The sequence below is a fragment of the Pinus tabuliformis genome, chromosome 8 (genome assembly GCF_031772625.1).
Source record: "Pinus tabuliformis cultivar Carrire ecotype Pingquan chromosome 8, CPIR1, whole genome shotgun sequence".
NCBI classification, from domain to species: domain Eukaryota; kingdom Viridiplantae; phylum Streptophyta; class Pinopsida; order Pinales; family Pinaceae; genus Pinus; species Pinus tabuliformis.
Window position 1 is genome coordinate 491,500,647 of NC_142294.1, and position 23,002 is coordinate 491,523,648.

A 23,002-nucleotide genomic window follows, 5' to 3' on the forward strand; every position below is an offset into this window, starting at 1 on the left:
TGATTTAGTTCAAGTTAGACTTTAGAATAAATTTTATTTAGTTTAGATTTTAGTTTTAATTTTACTTTAAAAAAAATAAAAATTTAAGTTTAGATTTAGATCTAGCAAATAAAAATATTGTGGGAAATTTTGCCAGATTCGGTTTTTCTCGGGAAATTATCACGTCATATTTTTCACGCTGAGATTCAAATTTATTGATGTGGAATGAAAGTTTTAGACAAGTCTGCACATCTTAAAGTTTAGCTGCATATGGTATCTGGTTAACGATTCATGATTTGCGTTGTTGTTTAGAAGCATTCATCTCTTCAAAAAATTTATTTATTGAATATCGTTATTGAGCTCTGGTCATTATAAGAACTCTGTGTGTTTATCGAATATCCTACATCTGTTCTAGTTATTTGATGATAAATGATTGCTGTTCATGGTTTATAATTTTACATCATCTAACAAGTAATCGTTTAAATATCAATCTCTTTAGGCACTGGTCCGCTAAATTAATAAAATCATTTTAGCGTTTCGTGTCTCCCAAACCAACTGGTCGATAGTTGGTCTCTTTCACCTCGTAGGGTCTACCCCCCTTAGCCGCGGGAGACAGGCTTAAACGGAGAGATCGGGGATCAGAGTGACAGTCCCTGGTCTGAGCGTTGTCGTGTCAATCTGCGCGACAACAAGGGCTTCCCAAAAGGTTTCTTCCAGCAAGACAGACACAGAAAATGTGCACTCATAGTCCATTTCATGTTGTCTTATTTTGCAGAGGGAGGAGATTTGTCAATAAACTTCTCCTTGTGATTTCTTTTTCTTTTACTCTTGCTTGGGCATGTCCTCTCCTGAGCTCTGATACCATGTTAAATTTGGATTAACATGTTCCTTTCTTAAGTCAATCACTTCATTAGCCCATTATTAATTCTATTATTCCATTACAAATCATATTTACCATTGACTGAAAGAACATCCAATGTAAATGCAAAAGACAAGCCAAGACAAGAGAACACAAGGATTGGCTCAAGCCAGGGAAAAACCCCAAGATGGGGAAAACCCTTGAACAATTCTTCTTATTATCAAAATCAAATGATCAACAGAGAGAGTACAATCAAAGTCAGAACTGACTTGCCATGAATGATGATTTGAACCACTGTCCAAATGCCAAGGAGGCAGCCCAATCAAGTATGCAATTTTGTCCTCAAGTAGCAGCAGACAAATACTAACCAGAGATCAGGAGTAGCTTAAGCAATGACAGAATGATATCCTAAAGGAACTCGGTCCTTGATCATATGATGCGGTCTTCTTTCCTGAATGGAATAAGCTCAAGATAGTCCAAGAATGGACAGTCAAACAAGGTCAATGAGTTGTTGTCTAATGTCTGCAATATGGGGCTTAAGTCTTCAGTCCTGTAGTAGCATTAGACTGCTCACAGACAAAGGTTACACCCTTTGTATTGACTGCGGCCTACCCTCCTTGACTGTGGCTAAGATGGAGGATACATCGGCCCTTCCACAAGTGCCTTCAAACATGCTGTAGTGGAAACCCTATCTGCGGCCCAAACTGAGATATGTACAAAACAGAAAGAACTGTCACTTCTTTTCTGAACTGCGGCCTGAAATAGAAGAGCACTCGAAGCCTTAAACTGCCTCCAAACAGTCCTCCGAGCCTCCTTGTTGGCTATGGCAAACCCCAAACAACTGCGACCCTCTCTTCCACAAAAATTTGTACCCAAACAAAGATATCAAATGAGGTTGGAAGCACCTCTATATATAGGAATTGGAGAGGGTCAAAAGACATGTCGTTTGGACTTGAAGGTGGTGAAGCCGACCTTGACCATTTCACATATGAGAGTGCATAAAATCAAAAACACATTTCTCCTTAACCAAATTTGATGATCTTTAGGTCGATTTTGGTCCTCTCGAAAAGAGGAATTCAATGCTGCAAATCTCTTTCTCAAAGGAGCTATCCAAAGTGGAATTTGGCCCTAGTTTCCATTTTTAACTGTCTTGTTGAGAATTCTACCTTGGATGGGATTTATTGTTTGGAAGAATGATGGTATTATGACAAAGGAATGCAACATGCCAAGATGATTGAAATCAAGGAAAAGAAGCTACTGAAGGAAGTCTAGATGACCAAAAGAAGAAAAGAAGTATGTATGCATATGTTTAATAAATTAGGTCATCATATAGTTGCAGATAGCATGGATGGATACTCTACCTCATGAGTATGATCGAAGAAAAGGGCTCTCTTCTAGAGATGCATGAAGGCATGATTCACATATTAACTAAATGAAATCAACATAATGTATCCTCATATGGAAAATGAGGTGGTTGACAAAGATGAAGGAACTACGAATGGAAGTTCTTGGGAAGCAATATGTGAAGAAAGGAAGAAGAGATCGTGAAAGATGCAACTATGGTCACATAGAAAAATCAACATCCGATAACTAGGAGAATTGGCCATGATATCTCCATGGGAAAGATATGAAGACCTTGGTAAAAGTCTGAAAAGAAAGAAGACCCTTGACAAATTGAATATCTTGGAGATGTGTCAATATGTATGCAAGATGTTGATTTTGCAACAAGCAGATTCCATGATGAAGGGCCATCACAAAAGGTAATTTTGATTTGATGTTCATTTTTTATTTTGAAACATATTTGGATGGGCTAATACATGGCTACCGAAAGAGAGTTGTGGATGTCACCTACAACTAGTACTCATGTGATGGGATGAAAGATCCTAAAGGAAACATGATGTGGAAAAGGTAGTTGTATGAAGAAAAGCAAGATATGGTCTAGTAGATCACTTTCCAATGAAAGGAAGGATGACATGACTGACATGGTTGGAGAAGGAAAGTGATGGGTGGCCGATGCCCTACGAAGAAGTCCCAAAATATGAAGGCTACATAATATTAAAAAATGAAATTCATGACATCGAATGAAGGAGCTCTACAAGCAGCAGAAGGTTCCATAATCTCCACCAAAAGCAGAGAGCTGTTGTTGAAAGAAAGTCGCTGGTTAAGAGGGATCTTGGGTACATTCCTTCATAGGAATGGGTATATCCTCCCTAGTTAAGAGAGAGAGATAAACACATCATTCTTGTCTTCACTTTGGAAGAAAGAATGGAGGATTGGGTAAGCATATGGCATCCAATACTCTTTGAGGATGTGGTAGGGCATCCAAGACAAGAGTAGTCGAAGAGGACCGATATTCTTTGAGGACTGAGAATCTAAGATAAGAATAGTCTTGTAGAGACATACCTTGTGAACACATAGGTGGGGTATGTGCCTTGAGAGACAATGATGATGGTGTCTATAAGTCATTGGTCTCGCCAGCATTGTGCTTTGATTTTGTGGAGAGATAGAGTTGTTAGTCAAGGCCTTGCTATGTGACAATGTTGGATGATATGATGCTACACAAATAGGTTACCAATCTGACTCTTCTTATGAGAATTCTTCAGATTGAGAATGTCGAAGTACCTTGTATGGATTATGAACATCTCCCTAGTTAAGAGGGAGTGTTGAAATATGTAACTAGGTTTGGTCTTCATAATGACATATGCAATCATGATTCTATGTATTTAATGTAAAGAGAAAAATAAAATTGTTATTGTTTTCTTGAGGCTGGGGGTTTCATGCTCAAGAGGAATTTATTTTATAGGTCAAGCTCCCATTGAGAGCTTATAGGGCTTATGAGTCATTGTTGTGAAAATTCCTGAATCTAACACATCAAAAACCCCTACTACAATTTCTGGTTTACTATCTCCTACTTGTTCTTTACATTAACAAGTTATTTAATTGCATATGTTCGAAATGCTGAGGGGGGGGGGGGGTGGGGGCTGAATCAGTGTTCCTTTTCAATTGTTATTTTTACTAGTTAGGTCACTTATAATTAGAACACAAAATGAACAATAAGAATACATACCTTTATTAATTTCTTCTTTACAATAAATTCAATACAATAATGTGTAGGTCTCCAGACCTAGATGAAGACACCAATCTTCTATCTCCCATGCTCCAACCTGTAGTTTGCCAAGCACCGACTTGGACTTCCCAAGGCTCCAACTTTGTCACTTTGAGGCACCAACCTCTAGGGCTCCAACCCTATCTCTAGTATAGGGTCCAACCTGGTCTCTTGAGGACTCCTATCCTCTAGGGCTCCAACCCTATCCTCCAAGGCACCAACCTTGTCTTTTCCAGGATCCAACCTCTTGGGCTCCAACCCTTGCTTTACTTCGTCAAGATATATTTAGTTGTACTTCACGTCTCCCAATGTCTTCTTCACCGAGCCCTGCCAATATCCTCAACAATTCCTTCTCCGAATCACTTTCTCAGAAGGTGTCACCACTGCTCTTCATATTACCCAAGCAAAGATCTCCAAAGTCATCTCATGATTGCTTCAATGCATCATGGTCTCCAAGGGTGTCTCCAAGACTTCAAGGGATCTTCAACTAGTTGTCCCAAGAAATGAAGGCTTTTCCAAGGTGTGCTCCAAATATTTAAGAACGCTCAAAAGTCCAAGAGATAGACTTCCAAGGATATCTTTGATAGTGCTTCCAAAACACCCTTTACTAGTGCTCCAAGCTGCTTCCAAATTAACTCCAATAATCCTTTCAAGATTGTCTCCAATAGTGTTCCAAATGTAGACAAAGATGCCTGCTCTATATCAGCTCAATAAGTATTCAACAAATCTGCTCCAACACAGTCTTCAAGTCAACACAAAAATTCTTCAATGAGGCTGCTCCAGATCTGCTACAAGATTGCTTTAGATATGCCTCAAAAATTCGTTCCAAGAGTCTGCTTCAAGTCCTCAAACATATTCCCAAGGCAGCTTCAAAAATGTCTTCAATGGATGCTCCAAAGAAACCTTCTATGTCAGCTCCAAGCGCAAGGATGTATGCTCTAAATATGATGCCCAAAACAAGTCCAAAGAGTGTGATGCTACTACTGTAATCTGAGCTTCAACAAGTCCAAGCCTTTTTTTTCAAGATGGTTGTCCTTGAGTTAACTCCTAAGTTCTCAACAATGCTCCAGAACCTCTGCCCTTACTGCTGCTGTCTCCTTATTTCAGTGAGGTGACAGCTTGGATGTGGCTGTCATATGATGCCACAAACACACAAAGCAGTCCTTAAAACTTTGGCTTCCACAGATATACACACAGGTCCAAGATAGAACTGTTCTGAGGTCTTCACTTCTTCAACCGAGCTGTCCACTGTTCCTGAGCTTGAAGCCTTGAACAAATCTGAGCTTGTAAGTGACACTGGTCTTCTTAAACAGCTTCAAATTATCACAGAGATGTGAATTGGAGGGCAGTCTTTACTGGTCCGAGTTCTAGATTTGACTGTCCAAGCCTCTTCACAGTTCTGGCCTCTCACAAGACTTTGTCACAGGTTTTGCTGCAATGAAGACTGTCCTAGATCCGAGCTTGAGGCAAATAAAACAGGTCTGAGTTATGTATATTTAGCTTTGAGTGATAACCCAACACAAAAATTAGCCCAAACATTAAACTTTTATGTCCTCTCGGCCTCCTGTAATTTCTGTGCCTTTTCTCTGTGTTTTCACCGAAATTACTTGAGGAAAACAGAGGTACGAGCCTCTCTTTATATACCCTTTTCGTCCTTGAAATGAACAGTCACGTCCTCTGTTTGGAGGCCGACTTGTGTAGGCTGCTCAGGTTGGCTCCATGTTCAGATTTAATAAATTAACTTCAAAAATTCAGAACTTTCAAATCGCTTGGAGTTTCGGGCTGTGTAATAGCTCATTGGAAAGGCAAAATTATTCTCTAAGAGATGGTCTAGGCCTCATAATGAGAATCTGCCTCTCAGGAGGCGAAACTATTTTTTAATGTGACTGATCGTTATTTAGTGCAAAAATGATTAGGACAGTATGGGCTTCTTCTTTGTCACCAAGTGTTTTTAAGTGAGGTTTCCACTTCTTAAGTCTTTAATCATCATGTCATCAAGTGATCTCTAATTCCTTCATTTTCCATGTCATCATGATTCATGATAGTGCAGTGATCCATTATGAACAATAGGCATCTAGGACAAGACTTCTTCTTAATGGCTTGACATCTTCATTCATGGTATCCTTGTCAATCAAGATTCTTGACTATCATTAGCCATCTCAGGAATATTGACATCTCAGTCAATGCCATATTGACATCAATGACAACCTAGATTAACAGCATAAACATCGAAGTAAACACAAATGCAGCCTTCACAGATATACAAATCAAGTACTGAAATAAATTGAGACAATCACACAAGGGACACCGTTATTTTTGGAAAAACCCAATGCGGGAAAATCGGTGCAGCATATATGAGGGTTTTATTATCAAGCAGATTTCTGAATACAACTAGGGTGCCAGAAATGGCTCACCCTTCAGAGAATATCCTCGACAGTAGTACCTCCATCCGGAGACGGATATTCTGGCAAATCAGCAATCGGATGAACGATCCCACAGTGACTCTGGTTGTTCCTTGTGTTGGATAGTGAAAGCTACTCCAAGCACTCCTCTGGAACTGCGTCACCCTGTCTGGAATTGCGTCATCCTCTCCCGACTGATTTGCTCTTAGTTTGCCCTACAGAACCTCCTCAACGTTGCCTCTTTAGCCCAGCGTCAACCTCTACAACCCTCTGCGATGTCTGCGTCAGCCTTTGCGGCTTTCTGTGTCAGCCTCTGTGTCCTTTGCATTTGCCTCTTCGACTTTTGTGTCCTCTGCATTGGCTTCCTCAGCATCTGCGTCAACCCTCCTAGGCTCTGCGCTACCTCTTTAGGCACTTTGCGGCCTCTCTGATATGTATTCTTCAGCGTTGGATCGAAATCCCTTGCTGAAATGCCCTTCACTGCAACTGATCTCTAACTCGATTTCCTCAACAAATCCAACCCCAAAAAATCGAATTCTTGATCTCTCTTGGTGTGTCTCCAACTGACCCTCAAGCCTCCTCTTATACTTTTCCTATTGACGATTCAACGGCTGAGATTAAGTCCCTAATCAACAGCTAAGATTAGATCTGGCTTGATCCTCGTCTCTTAGAACTTTCTCACCCATTTTATATTAATACACATTAATATTTTAATTTTCTTAAGTTTAGACTTAGGGACTCATTAAAAATATTAATTATTTTAATATCTCTTCATCCGGGTGGAATTTCTCCAAACGATTTCTGGGTCTTGGAAATCTCATGTGCCTTAGCCTCCACCAAATTTCATGGCTAGAGCACATTCGATGCTACCCAAAATCAACACTCCCTCTTAGCGAGGAATGTGCTCTAGCAACACTTCACCATGGAAGCATTACATTGATCATCTACATCGGTCCTTTGTGCTGATGCTAGGCCTGCTGCCCCACATCCACTGCACTGCTGCTTCTTGTACTGTTGCCCATGACACTGCCATTGCCGTTGCTACATCTGTACTGCAACTCCCTCTCAACATGTTGCCTCATGCTGCCCATAGCATTGCCATTGCTAATCGCTGCACTGTAACTTAGTTACCGAGAAGTAAGTAACTGACTTCACCCAAACACTAACATCTTGGTCAGTCTGGAAGCTTCGTGACACTGAAGCTACCTCTGCTGCCACTGCACTGCTGCAACCTCTTCTGTGCCTCTCGCACTGCTGCAACCTCCACTGCACTGCTACAGACTTCTACACTCTAGCACTGCCTTGTCGCTCCATCACACCTTGCTTCACCTGACACCTGTCATCATGCTACTGTCGTTAAAGGCTCTCGTAGCTAGATGTGATCCAAGAGTTTGGGCACCTCAAGGATCTTGCCCCTTTTCTGTAGTCCTCTCGACTACAACTCTATGTCTCCCCACCTCTTCTCTAGAGGCACATGAGCACTCATGGCACAATCGTCATCAGTATCAACCTCCTTCTCCACCTTTGCTAGAGTAGCATTTGAGTCGGAAGCTTCTCCCTTGCCTTTCTTCCTGGGGCATTGAGAGGCATAATGTCCCAGCTCCCCACAACTGAAGCACTTGACCTTGGAGATGTCCTTCTTCTTCCTCTTTTGAACCCCCTGCTGTTCCACAGATGCTAGAACTGCATCCTCCTCCTCCTCTTTCTTGATCGAACTCCCTACTGCTACTCCCCACCTTGGTCAACCTCCTAATCTCTTCCTGTCGAAGAGCTACCCACATCTCCTCCCAACTGGGGAGAGTCGCTCTACCCAAAATGCTTTGGACAAACGTCTCCCAGTCCTCGGAGACTGCATTCAAAGCAGTCCTGACCATAAACTCTGGATCCAGTGTAGACCCCACAGAAGTAAGCTGGTTGCGAATTCCTTGCAACTTGAGAAGGAAGTGATCTATCTCCTCTCCTTTCTGCATCTGATATGACCTCAACTGATTTTCCAATAACATCTTCCGCTACACGGAAGAGCCCTAGTATAAGGTGGTTAGGGTCTCCCACATCTCCCTTGTTGTTGACTTCTCAACAATATGTGGTATTATATGATCCTTGACCTTGTCTAGGATCATGCATTTCGCCTTCGCCATATCCTCCTCATACTTCTCATTTGCATAAGGGTCAATTGGGTCAACAATTGTTTTCAAGGCATAGTCCTTGATGCGATGTTTATCCAGGATTGCCAGGATCCTGGCCTTCCAGATGACAAAATTGGAAGCCCTGTCCAATCTGTCTTGATCCCTCAATCCATTCACTTCCATCTCTGCTCTTCTCCGCTAGACTCCCTCTGAGTCCTGATTTCCCTCCTGGAAATCCTCCTGCCAACTATCGAATCACTCCTCTCCAATCCTCCTTGCCACTGCAACTCGGATCTAGAATTCTTGGCTAGAAATCTGTTGAGCTAGTGCTTCCCACTACCTTGATTCAGTCCCCTTAGACACTGTTCTGCACAGACACAAACATCGTCCCACTAGCTCCTCAATTCACAATCTTCACAACTTCCTTAGCCCCAGCAACTGAAAAATTTGATCCCTTCAGTGTTTGCACAATCACGGCTTGGGCTGAATCTGCTCCTCCCGACTAATTGTGTTAATCCTTCCTGGCTGAGAAAGATGACATGGTTCTGCATGAACCTGTTATGTCCCATTCTACCTCTGCGTTGGCCCTTTTTCTGGCTCAGAATGCTAACGCAGGCTTCGCGTGAGCTTCTACGTCACCCTCTCAGAATTGCGTCACTCCTCTTGCATCTTCAGCTCTGGAACAATGCTGTCTCTCGAGACAACTACTTCTCTGTTGCAAATTCTCAGATTTCTTCGGCTGGTGTCTTCAGTCCTCCTTGATTTGCAATCGCTCTGATACCATGTGAAAATACCTGAATCTAACACATCAGAAACCCCTACTGCAATTTCTGGTTTACTATCTCCTACTTGTTCTTTACATTAACATGTTATTTAATTGCATAAACATCGAAGTAAACACAAATGCAGCCTTCACAGATATACAGATCGAGTACTGAAATGAACTGAGACAATCACACAAGGGACATCGTTATTTTTGGACAATCGTCCCCGGGAAAACCCAATGTGGGAAAACCGCTGCAACATATATGAGGATTTTATTATTAAGCAGATTTATGAATACAACTAGGGTGCAAAAAATGGCTCACCCTTCAGAGAATATCCTCGGCCGTAGTACCTCTATCCGGAGACAGATATTCCGACAAATCAACAACTGGATGAATGATCCCACAGTGACTCCAGCTGTTCCTTGTGCTGGACAGCAAAAGCTACTCCAAGCACTCTTCTGGAACTGTGTGACCCTCTCTCGATCGATCTGCTCTTAGTCTGCCCCACAGAACCTCCTCAGCGCTACCTCTTCAGCCCAGTGTCAACCTCTACAACCCTCTGCGTTGTCTGCGTCAGTCTCTGTGGCTTTCTGTGTCAGCGTCTGCGTCCTCTGTGTCTGCCTCTTCGGCTTCCACTTCCTCTGCACTGGCCTCCTCAGCCTCTACGTCAACCCTCCTAGGCTCTGCACTGCCCTTCCCTCACTTTGTTGCCTCTCTGATATGTATTCTTCAGCCTTGGATTGAAATCCTTTGCTGAACTGCCCCTCACTGCAACTGATCTCTAACTCGATTTCCTTAGCACACCCACCCCCAGAAAATCAAATTCTTGATCTCTCTTGGTGTGTCTCCAAATGACCCTCAAGCCTCCTCTTATAATTTTCCTATTGACAATTCAATGACTGAGATTAAGTACCTAATCAACAGCTAAGATTAGATTTGGCTTGATCCTTGTCTCTTAGAACTTTTTCACCCATTTTATATTAATACACATGAATATTTTAATTTTCCTAAGTTTAGACTTAGGGACTCATTAAAAATATTAATTATTTTATTATCTCTTCATCTGGGTGGAATTTTTCCAAAGGACTTCTAGGTCTTGGAGATCTCATGTGCCTTAGCCTCTCCACAAAATTTCATGGCTAGAGCACGTCCGATGCTACCCAAAATCAACAATTGTCATGTATGAATGACCCATTTGGGCATGTTACATATTGTAAAAATAATTTATTTGAGTTAAAGTCATGTCAAAGAACCCTCTAAAACCAAGTCATGTTGCAATTTTCAAGTCGGCCTACACTCAAGGATAAGTTGGCCTAAAAGGAGTAATTCGATACAATAAAGAAGGCTATATAAAGGAGACATCGACTTCACTTGGGAGACTCACTTCATATACACAAGTTTGATCACAAGGACAAGAAGAAGTGCGAAGGAGAAGAGGACGAAGGAGGAAGAGAAAATCGAGTTTTTGGGATTGTTTCTAGGCCACTTCTCTCCACAAGTGCAAAGGAATTAGGGTTCTTGCTACTACAGTGAAGTCGAGTTACAAAAGTAAAGTTAGGTCATCAAGAAGAGCTATTTTGGTAACCGAATTCTCTAGGAGAGAGAATCTACCCAAGTGAAGGAGAAAGGAACAAGATCACACCATCATTCTCACATGTGCTATGGTTAGGGTTTCTGTAGAAGAAGTTGTTGGGCAGGTCGAAGTTGTAGAAAAAGCTAATGGAAGTCAGAATTTGCAAAAGTTGCTAAAAGCAAGGTTTGACTTGGTCTTAGAGGTTCTTGATCAAAGGGTCAAAGGTCTTGGAATTTGTCAATTGAAATGTCTATAAGAAGAGAAAGAATTCTGGTGGGTTTTCCTCTCAAGTTGGAGAGGTTTTAGCCCTGGCTATTCGCTTACATCTTGTGTCCTATTGTCTCATTGTTCTTTATGTTTTGGTAGCCTTCTTGAGGATAGAAAACACTAATTATAATAGAGGAAAGAAGAAGTAAATCAAGAAAACTAAAAATACATCACAAGTAGTTGTCAAAGAGAAGTCACCCTGATATTGCTGCACCTTGATTTCTCAACACAAGGATACAAGACAACTTTGAGGAAAATGTATAGAGATGTGGGAGTTGCAATGGATGTACGTCAAGAATTTGGAGGATTTGTACAATTTACTGGTAGCTTTTCAAATCCAGTAGCTATGGGTGATTGAGGGAATCTTGATCCTATTACTTGGTGGGGCTTCCATGGTGGGGATAGCATTCATCTCTCGACTCTAGTCACTAGGTTGTTATCACGTGTTGCTAGTTCCTCATTAACTGAAAGGAATTGGAGTACATATGGCTTCATCCACTCAGTGAAGCAAAATAAGCGAGGAGCGGCAAAGGCTGAGGATCTTGTGTATGTTCATTCCAACCTCCGTCTTCTATCACATGTTGAACCAGAGTATAGAAAAGGTCCGAGCAAGATGTGGGATGTGGAGCCTAAGATCTCTGACTTGAACCTAACACTGAATGCCATCACTCACCTCAACCTACTTGAGGATATTGTTCCTCCACCAGTCCAACCTACTAATGCAACGTCCTACATTCCAGGACTCCCATCATCTATTCATGATGTAGAGTTGCAATATGCAGAAGAGAATGTAGATCCATTTGAGGATATGTAGTTAAACCTACTGCACATTATGATATTAGTAGAGTGATCATGGATGAGACACTCATTTTTGTACTTACTATTATCATTTATGATATTATCCTTTTTGTATGAGGATGCATCATTTCAGTGTTTCAGTCATCATATAATATATCTAACAGTTTCAGTTCTAAATGTTGTGATTTATAAATAGATTTGATTTTTGAACTCTAAAAGGTCTTTAAAAATTTTAAAAATATAATTATATTTTTTGTACTTGACGTATTGTTGCCGTATCCAGATCTTGGATTTTAAAAAATCTAGCGAATCCAGATCTGGATCTGGATCCGTATCTGAATCGTGGTAACCTAGCTTTTTTTGGTCTAACTGAATCGTATTTTTCTCCCCAGTGATTCTAGTTGTGAAAGGCTTGCAAAATACTTCAGTATTGACAAAATCAAGTATGCACTACTAAAAGCAAGTGGTTCCAATGACTCTATCTGATAAATTCAGTTTTTGGATTGACTCTATTTTCACATTGAAATTGGTTTCACTTTCTACTAATTTGGATTTGTATATATTGTTTAATGCACTAGTACATAGATTAATTTCATCACAAATATTAACTGGGTTTTGTTCTTGACATCTTCTGTTAAGAACTTCAGAATCCTGATTCCTATGGTGTCAATTTTTCAGCATGTGGACGCATTGGAAGTCCTTTTGCAGGGTCTTTGTGGGGTGAAAAAGGAAAAATTGAAAGTGCATGAATTGCTTCTCAAGAGTGGAACAAACATTGGTAAGTATATGTAATCATTTGGCATGGTGACAGTTAGAGGTTTATCTCAGTTCATGCACTCAAATTAGACTACATTATTTTCTTGCTTAAGATTGTTCTTGTCATTTTTTTTAAAGAAGCATGTAGGTGTTTTAATCTACAAGACTGCTTGCTGGATTTCAATCTGCAGGAATATCGCCATCAGAGGTTCGACTTTTGTGCTCCTTAGAACAGCCAGAACCTTTGTGGTATGTGTGAGCATTTCAGCTATTTGAGCTTAGATGTCAATAAATTTTTGAACTAACTGTTACCAATCTGGTTTCTCACAGTGATGATTTGAGGGGTTCAAGGATGAACTTGAGAGATAACGAGTTTCATGATTATGATTTTTTAAGGGGGTCAAGGATAAATTTTAAAATTTATGATATTGAACCTTAACATGCAAAACATGGTTACCATACTCATACTTGAGTGGTAATCACCAAGGCAGTTGATTCAAGGTACTTACCATGCTCATACCCGGAAGACTCGGCAGTATGGAGAAACACAAAATAAACATTTTCATTGCAGGAAAAGATACTTATTAGTAGGGAGAGTGTTGGCTGGGGATACTCAGCATAGTTCTCAAGTACTCACTAATGAGTACAGTGAGTATCGACTGCCCCGTTCTCAGTCAACATGAATAAAGGATGTAAAAATCTGAATACTCTACCAATGCCATTCTCACATTCTTGTAAGTTTTAAACCATTGCAAGTGAAGAAATGCATACAGATTTTCAGGCAAAACAGAAAGAACAACAATGGCACACAGTACACAAAGATTTAAGTTGGAAGCCCTTAACCAGGAAAACCAGTCTAACTTAGAGCCACATCTCTATCTTATTCAGTGTATTAACTTGACCATTCACAATACAATGTTTGGCTATTCTGCAGCATCCAAAATTCAAATCTGCTACCTTATCTTAGATTACAACCATAATCCCCTGACTGGGATAAGATTATGATGGGCCAAAAACTCACAGAAGCAAAAAGCAACTAGCAGCCCCATTTTTTTTAGCTGTGCTGCCATGAACCATGCACAGTCCACATGCTACAGCTAATGCATCATGCATAGAGGCACAGTCTACATGCAAAGAATATAACACATCTTCAACAATACTCACAAGTATGAATTTGAGTACTGTGTCAAATGCCATACTCGCAAGTACGAATGTGAGTACACAGCCAAATGCCATACTCAGCGTATTCACAAGTACTAGTGACTCTGTCACACTCGTTGACTATGGCATTGGTAACTATGATAGGAAGTGAGGGGAAGTTAGAAAATTCTGTCTTTTTTGAATGCTTGCGCTTATTTACAAGTCATCTTAGAATACAAAAATCTAATGCTAAAGTTTTCCCATTTATAGAAAGATAGTAATTTGAGAGAGCTTGTATTGATCTCTTTCATTAATACCTCATAAACTGCCTATTCTCATGTTAAGAAGTTATGGAGTATTACTGTCTATGTGAGAGATTCCTAAATTCTATCTCAAGTTTACTTCAAGTCGGCGAAATACTTGTTTATATTCATTTTTAGTTGTTTGAAACTTGGGAGTGCTCTGATTTTTCAACGTTGATAATGTTCTAGGAATCTTTATCAGAAACTCAGAAGGAACAACAATGATAGACCAATTACAATACAGAATGTTTACCTTTACCCATTTTTGGAATTGGTAACCTCTTTTCCAAGAGGTGGCTGATTTGTCAAATAACCTCTATATGTAATAACCAAAGTAAGTTAGAATTACGGGATAAGTAGGAGTAGAAACATGCCTGGAGCAAAAATAATTATTTCTTTTTAGAAGCAATTTTTGAGGATCGTCCTCAATGGAAGGCATTATCGAAATTGATGGTATTGAATTAACATTGGCAGAGCCTTATCATATACCCTTATTAGAAAGAACAACAGTGGAATTATACAATTCATGTTTTGATTCATAATAACCTTATTATTGTCAAACAGGGTAGGCGTTTGGACTGAAGTTATGTTCTTCAATTTAGTAATGCTTTTATGAATTGCACTGTCATAACAGAGGGATCTCTCTTTTGAGTTCAGGCTGCTGCAATCTTATTGATTTTTTTCTTCTGAAGGTTTGTTTGTATTGCTGTTGTAGGACTGTTTCCCTTATTGGCGGAGCTCTTAAAGGTGCTGCCTCTGAGCAGGTTGCAGCCCTTGTGCGAAATAGGGAGGATAGTAAAGTGAGTAGTAATGCCCTGAGATTCTTTTATGCATTAGGGTACAAACTTGACCATGAACTTCTAAGGGTTGGATTTGCATTCCACCACATTCAAAGGGGCTTCAGGATTACAGTCTCAGTAACTTCTGTTCATAAAATTCCCAAGCTCCATGCTATTGATGAAGCTGTGCCGGTGGCACCGGGACTCCAGTTGGTGGAAGTATCTGCACCATCGACCTCTGACAATTATCATGACGCTGTGACAGCAATTTCAGCATTTTCTGAGTTTCTGTCCCCGTATTATTCTCTACTCTCTTTTAACTAGTTCCATAATAAAAAATGCTGCAAAACTTTATGGTGTATGCTATGTTCTCTGGGACTGATGACATTTATACAAACTCATGTTTGTGCAGGCTTCTGCATCTTTCAAAGCCAGGTGTTACAACAGGTGTTGTTTCAACAGCTTCAGGAGCAGCTGGTTCTCTTATTTCAAGGGGAATTAGCAAATTAACATGATTCTCACGATTTCATACTAATTGTGGGCACAGCAAAGTGACAATGATGCTATATTCTCTTCATCACTTCTCTTGTCATTTATGTTGTTAACGCAGACCAAATGGGGCTTGATACATAAATTTATGTGATTAAATGCACATGCCCATTTGATTGGAGTCAGGAGAGAAGATAGATTCTATTAGTTAGAGAGATACAATGTTTGGTAGAACTATAGACTCTCAACGAATAGATAATATAAGGTGTAAGATGAATATCCTTAGTAAATCTGTTTAAATTTTTGTATATCACGAAGCTTGAAGCAAGAGCAGTGGTGTGGCCTTTCTGCTATTTCAAAAATGTATTTGATGTTTCTAGTGTAGTTAGACTCGAACTAAATCATTGGAATCGATCAAGATGAAGATCTTCAATATATTATATCCCATTCTTAGATGGTTAAATCTTTATTGCTTAATTCTCTGGAAAGGGTTACTTTATCAAGGGATCAACCAACCAATGAAAATAATATCTGACCCTTTAATTTATTTCCAACTGTGGCTAAGAATGCATACTAAATCTTTAAATGTTGATTTTTCAGATGTTAACCCACAAGTTGCCTTCTATAAGTAAAATATGCTCATCTTATGACAAGCCAGTTCTTTTAGTGTAGGAATTCAGACAAGACGAAAACCTTATGGTCACAAATTAGAAGTTGTGTGTTCATTTCAACCTCAAGGGTTACCTGATTGAATCATGCGGAGTTGCTACATTGCGTGCAATAGGAAGATGATTTCAGACCATTCTGGTACAGTTTGAAACATAAGAGAGTGCAGTCGATTGACTGGGACAAATGAACTCTAGTAATCGTTCAATTGTGCGGAAGCTGTAAGCAGCAGCTTTTTGACCTTTCCAATAAATGTTAAAATGAAGATGGAAGCCAAAGGAAACTTTTAAAAGTTATTAATTTTGATTTTGAGTTGGCGAAACTCATGGCTCAAACATAACACACCAATACACTCACTGTGGCTTGGGGATGTTGAAATTTGTAACTATATTCGATCTTCATAAATTTATTGAAGTCACAATGAAATGTACTTATCAAAAGAATGAAGAAAATAATTTTATTATTATTAAGATTTATTAAAACATGGGTTTCATGTTTTAGGTCAAAGTCCCTATTGAGAACTTCTAGGATTTATTTCGAGTCATTATACATTTAAAGAGATCCTTCTGGGGCTTTCAAATCATGTAAAAAGAATTATTTTGAGTCAAAACTGAATTTAGTCCTCTCCACACCAAGTCGGCCTCAAGAAGATCAAGTTGGCCTCAAGAAGAGTAATTCGACCTCCCTGGAAGGCTATATATACAAGGTAGTTCGAATTCATTTGGAGCACAACACTCTCTCACTCATAGTTCGATATCTAAAGCTGGACGTTGGGAAGTGTGTGTTATATAAAAAATTAGTTAGTTCATAAGTTATTAGGCAAAGGGCATGATCCATTCACTAAGAGGCACTCAAGGCAGTATATAGCTTGGGCTTCCCACAAAATGTAAACATCACCTATTTATTTATTAATAAAATATATATTATCGCTGCCAATTGCTAAATTCGTGTGTTCCATCTGGTATCAGAGCAAGTGGATTGTTGCCTTCGTCGCTGTCCCATGCTGCACTGCCTCACTCGCTGTTTGCAACGTCCAGCATCCGCGTTGTCACAAGTCTGTTGCCCCATCTCCCCGCCATCATTTCCTATCTTCGTCGAAGCCTTTCGCGTTTTTTTTTCATCCTCCATCCCTGCGTCCATCCCCGTCAACCATTTGTGTACCACGCTTTTGGTTCCACCTCTGTTCCGTTCACTTCCACACAATCGTTCACTTCCATGCAATCTTCTACACCCTTTGCACAGTGCTAAGCGTTCCAGTCAACTTTCGATCTCGGTCAACACTGGCCATAGTCCTTGACGTCTACACATCATATAAGGTCACGTTGGGTATATAACTATAAAGGTGTTTAACTTAAATCATGTAGTTATATGATATTAATTACTTAATTTAGTTATTATATATATATATATATATATATATATATATATATAATTAATTAATTAATTAATTTAATTTAATTATTAAAAAAAAAATTAAAAAAAAATTAGTCAACTTAAGGAAGAAAGTTAAGTTGCGGACAAATATACACCCCCACAAACCCGTTCAATGTCATCGATGTCAATGGCCGATTTCAGCAAAAAATTGATTGATCTGGAGAATAGGATTACTAGCCACTCCGATGATTTCAACCAAAAATTAGTTGATCTCGAGAGTAGGGTTATCAGACATTCCGACGATATCAAGAAGCTTCAGGATACGACAAATCGGATAGAACTATAGCTCGGGCAGAACCATATCCAATCCAAAATGAATCATAATCAGAAAATGATGTTGCTGAACACTTTGTGTGAAAGGAGGAAGGTTACACCCGAACAACTACTCCAAGATGATGGAGGTAATCAGTGGCACAATTCATCAAATTCAATAGATTCTCATGAAAATGCAGAGTCTCCAAAAAAATCATCCACAGCATCAAGGAAATAATAATGTGACTTTTTCAAATAAGCAACTCTGGAATTCATTCGCTAATCAATACCCTCTTTTCGCTCCACCATTAGCGACGTATCAGGGAATGGCAAAAATCGAGCTGCCTAAATTCGATGGGAACGAAAAATGAAGGGTTGTGTGGTTGAATAAAGCAGAAGAATACTTTGAGATCTATGACATCGACAATGATGACGAAAAGATTAGGCACACTTCCATGAAATGGAAGGAGAAGTATATAATTGGTATATGTGGTGGAAGAAGACGACAATCACCATCAGTTGGAAAAAATTTAAGGATGCATTCTTTAAAAGATTCCAAGGTGTAAAGGAAGAAAAGTTATTTTTAACACTCATCAGATTGCGACAAAAAGGAAATGTGGATGAGTACACTTGAGAATGGGAGACCTTAGCAACACGAGTACCTGGGTTATCATAATCTCGTCTAATTCAATCATAGATCTCCAGAGTTAAAACTCATCTACGAGTAGAACTTGAGCTTCATGACATCACGTCAATAGAAGTAGCAAGACAAAATGCAAAAGTTGCTGAAAAGAAATTCGAATAGATACTGTGGTCAAAACCGGAAAAGGTATATTCGAGACGAAAAATGCCCTAGTTTGTGGATATGGATAATACAATATATGTTCCATCACATCGTCGTGAAGGTGAAAAATCTAATGTAGAAATGCAAAGGATAAAAGAAGGCAAATGCAAACGCTGTGGCGAGAAGTGGGACCCTAAACATAGGTGTGCAAAAGGAAAAGAATCAAAGAACCTATATAACTGTGAAGCAACAAATGATTCAAATAGTGATGATTTCGACATAGAAGAAACAGAAGATGCCCCAGAATTCTCTCTAGAATTACATGACATAAGTATTCCACAAGTGTCACTATCGGCAATGACAAGTATATCACAACCTCAGACTCTAAAATTGAAAGGACATATAAAAAATAACAACGTAGTGGTTCTCATCGACTCCGGTAGCACCCATAATATTTTAGATGCAACCGTGGCAAAGACACTCAACATTTTCTCATTTCACATACCGAACATGAAGGTGATGCTAGCTGACGGTAAGAAGATTGAAAAGGTAGGGAAATGCCATAAGGTTAAATTGCAGATACAAGGCTTTAATTTAGAATTCCCGTTCTTCACTGTACCATTTGGAGTAGATGTGGTCTTAGGGATCCGATGGCTGCAAACCCTAGGCACTTATTCTACCAACCATCAAGTACAATTCATAAGATTTAACTGGGAAGGGCAGAGGTACAAGTTATACATATTCCAAGCACCAGAGAATCAAATCGTATCGTCATCTCAGATGATGAAGATGATTCAAATAGGAGCAGCAGCTTATGTAGTACAATGTCACCAATTAGAAATGTTTTCAGCAAACATGATCAGTGAAGAGTCACCAGAGATACAAGATCTAATTCAAAAGCATGAAAAGGTATTTCAAGACCTGCCTATGAAAATGCCTCCTAACAGGGAAATTGAGCATACAATAGAAGTCAAAGCTAGGTCAGACCCTGTCAACATCAAACCATATCGATATCCACATTATTGTATCTCTGATATGATAATGGTTAGCTATCATGCCAGGGCATCTAAGATAATTGTTTTGAGGGTTTTGTTTTAATTTGGAGGACCAATGTAGGAAACAGATTTAAAATAGTGATGCCTAACCTTTTGAATAATATTAATATCTAAACAGAGGGTTGTTATTAAAATTCACACAGTGATATAGCTTGCATGGTGGTGAGTAGAAATAGAGAGGTGGTATAACTATCACAGTCTTTATATTGAAGATTAAATAATCATAAGTAAGAAAACCTTTAAAATATGTTCAGAAGGTTTAACAAAACATGCTTAAGCTTACAACATATGCTGATGATATTATGATTTAGAGGGACTTAATAAAACAAACAATTTATATAATTCATTCTCTTTATAGATGATCACTTCAGAAGCTTATAAGAATAATTGAGATACAATTACTCTTACCTGGTTATCTTTGTAAAACATAAGAACATGAAGAAAACACTGTGAAATAAAACTGGAAAAAATTACAGAAAAACGAAACTGTATGAATCAGAATTCAGAATCCATTTGCTTTTGTATTAATGATTCAGAAAAGTCAAGTACATTCAATGCTTAGAAATGCTTCTTCAAGGGTGCAACCCTTAATAACTTGTGAAAGAGAGTTATTTATACAATCTGAGAACTGAGAAAATATCTTAAACTATTTTACAAAAATAGATAATTACAAAATTAGGAATATAAACTGCTAGCTGATCTGGCACTATTTTGGTGCTGAGTTGTTTGATGACTGTTGCTGAAAAAATTGAAAACTGTTGAACTTGTGATGACTGTTCCTGTAAAGGTTGAATGTTGTTTGATCACCCTCTAGTCAAGTAAATCAGTTAATACTTCCCAGCGCTTCTTATCTGGGATAGATATTTTGGTTACCCTTCTGTAAATTTCATCCATCTCTATATACTTTGTGAAAGTGGGTTTTACTGGAAATATATGCCTAATCTCATCTAAAATGAAGAAGGTGTCCTTGAGTGCATTTAGCACCACTCTTGGTGTTGCTGCACCTCTTATGTTTGACACTGAAGCTGCATTGGTGCCTACCTCTGTAAGCTTTCGAACATAATTCTCAATAGGCATGAATTTGTCGTTAATTACAAGCATAGAGGGCAAACCCTTGCTGGTCAAAGGTTCAATCCTATTGAAAAATCACTGAATTATTGTATTCACACTGCTGCACTTTTCTTCCAACTGAAGGCTGAGGTTCTTCTTAGTGATGATCTTCTTTACTTCCAGAATCGTTGATGTACTGTCATTTATCCCTAATTCTTCAAGCACATAGCTGTCTTTAAAATTTAGGAACATGATTATATCATAAACAATTTCTGGCATATCCTCAAGCTATTTAGTAATAGTTTCAACAGCTTGTTGGGCTTTCTCCAAGAGGTCTTTTTGATCAAATACTATCTTGATATAGGGCCAGATATCCTTAATTGCTTCAGTAATTTCTTCCCACAAAATTTCTCTTGCCAAACCCAATTTGTTTCCAATGTAAGATTCTTTGAGTTCCCTCTACAATGTTTCAATCTGACCTTTTGCTCTCTGCAACTCAGCTGCATGTGAAGTGTTTACAACTGTTTTCATATGCTGTAACTCCTTGAATTCATTCTGCAACTTCTTGATTTCTCCTGTCTGAATAGATAGGTTATGAACAACTTCAACAAGTTGTTCAACTCTTTCTGCTGCACGTATAGCTAATGTTATGGCTGAAGTAGAAATCCTGGTTACAAGGATTGTTGCAAGGGGTACTATATCCATTGGAGTTTGAGCTCTTTTGAAAGCTTCCTCTTTCTCCTTGACCAATTTCTCCATTTGCTCTTCCATCTGTTTTATTTGCAGATTCTGTTCCATGATGAGATTCATCATGTTAGACTTCTAAGTTTCAATTTCTTCAATCTCTTTAGCCATCGGGTCCTCAGAAGCTGGAAATTTGAGCTGCTTCCTTAATGCTAAAAGCTCAGCATTTTTCTTCTTCACAAGTTCTTCTGCAACATTTATGTTGGAGGGATCATATCCCATCTTCAGCATGAGATCTTCTAAATATTTGATCTTTGTGTGCTTTGCTAATGAGGAGAATTTCTCCAACTTGAGCTGTGACTGTATGTTTCCTAAGGTAACCTGCAATTTTGACAAACTCATGGTAGTATGAGTTAAAGTAGAATAAATCATTTGTCTAGTTTGTTTGTGCATCTCAATTTGATCAATTGGATGCACATCCTTTACATTAAATTCAAAAGAGGTCTGCTTCTGATAATGTGCAGCGGTTTTAGGTTGTGGAATCTGAGGTTGTAGAAAAGCCATATGCATTTTACCCTTCTCAGAATCAAAGACTGAAAGAAGTCTGGCCTGAGAGCTGGAGGAATGTTTCCAGAACTGTGTGTAGGTGTTCAACTTCAACTCTTCATTCTTCTTTTTTATCTCACTGAAAACATGAAAGATGTCCTCCTCCTTGTCCTTCTGAGTGCTTCCACTGGTCTGAATTACCTGCTATTCATGAGAAGTAGTGGAATGAGTTGGGGACTGGGTAGACTATCCACCAGACTGTGTATAGAGCATAGTCTCTCCAAGTCCATCAAATGTGGTTTTCTGAGACTCGTGTTGCACCAACAGTGACAGAGATCCTAGGTCTCTTTTTCCTATGCACAATCCTAAAGCCTTGGCTTGATGCTTCAGTTGTAGGGGATGTCTGTTCTTCCCTTGCTCTTTTCCCTATCTCTTCCTGTGCAAGTGGAGTTCGCACATTTGTAGTGGAAACTGCCTGCAATTCAGATTCTTGGAGGGTGTTCTCTGTCCACTCCAACTAATTTTTGTATTGTTCTATTTCTGGCCTAATTGTGTGGTGATATGCTGTAAACGTGTTTTCCACCCTGAGTTTAGAAATCACTCCCATTGGGTCATAAGATCAAGTGAAACTGAGATCAAACTTCATTTCCTTTAGCAACCTATCTACTTCTTCTCCTGCTGCTTTGGTATTGCAGATGAATGGACCAACCTGAGCTTTGAGCTTGAATCGAGATTTCTTCTTTGCTGCCACAAAGTGTACTTCATCCGCATTTAACCTTTGCCTAATATAGTCCAGTGCAAAGATTCTGATGGGGAGGTACTTGGGAAGTTTGTAGGGTGGAAGATCACAACCATAAACCCTTATTTCTGTGTAGTTTTAGCAAAGATACCAATCTCTTGTTGTGGCTTGGTTGACCAGCTGCAATACTTTGACAATCTCATCACTGATTCTTGGTATTGGAGTGCTTCTCATAAGACTGATAGCTAGATGAATAAACAATTCTATGAACTATTTATAGGTAAACTCTTCTTTCTCCTTCATTCCCATTATAGTCCAAAAGATCATTGATTGTTGGTTGCCTTCCTCACCTAGCTTTTGTAAGGTAAATGGAAATTTATCTCCCTGAAAATATATGAAAAGGTATACAAGTACTGAAGCATACTTGAATGCTTCTTCAGTGTTAAACT

General features: G+C 39.1%; 1 protein-coding gene across 1 annotated transcript in view; it reads left to right on the forward strand.

The window, feature by feature from the left end:
* Positions 1–15,805, forward strand: part of LOC149236221 (mediator of RNA polymerase II transcription subunit) — a 211,063-nt gene extending 195,258 nt beyond the window's left edge. Inside the window, exons 3-6 of the mRNA XM_089372332.1 lie at positions 12,556–12,655; positions 12,825–12,882; positions 14,791–15,150; positions 15,267–15,805. Of these exons, the coding sequence (XP_089228458.1) occupies positions 12,556–12,655; positions 12,825–12,882; positions 14,791–15,150; positions 15,267–15,369 (621 nt within the window). The 3' untranslated portion in view covers positions 15,370–15,805. The remainder of the gene's footprint in view (positions 1–12,555; positions 12,656–12,824; positions 12,883–14,790; positions 15,151–15,266) is intronic.
* Positions 15,806–23,002: the final 7,197 nt, after the last annotated feature.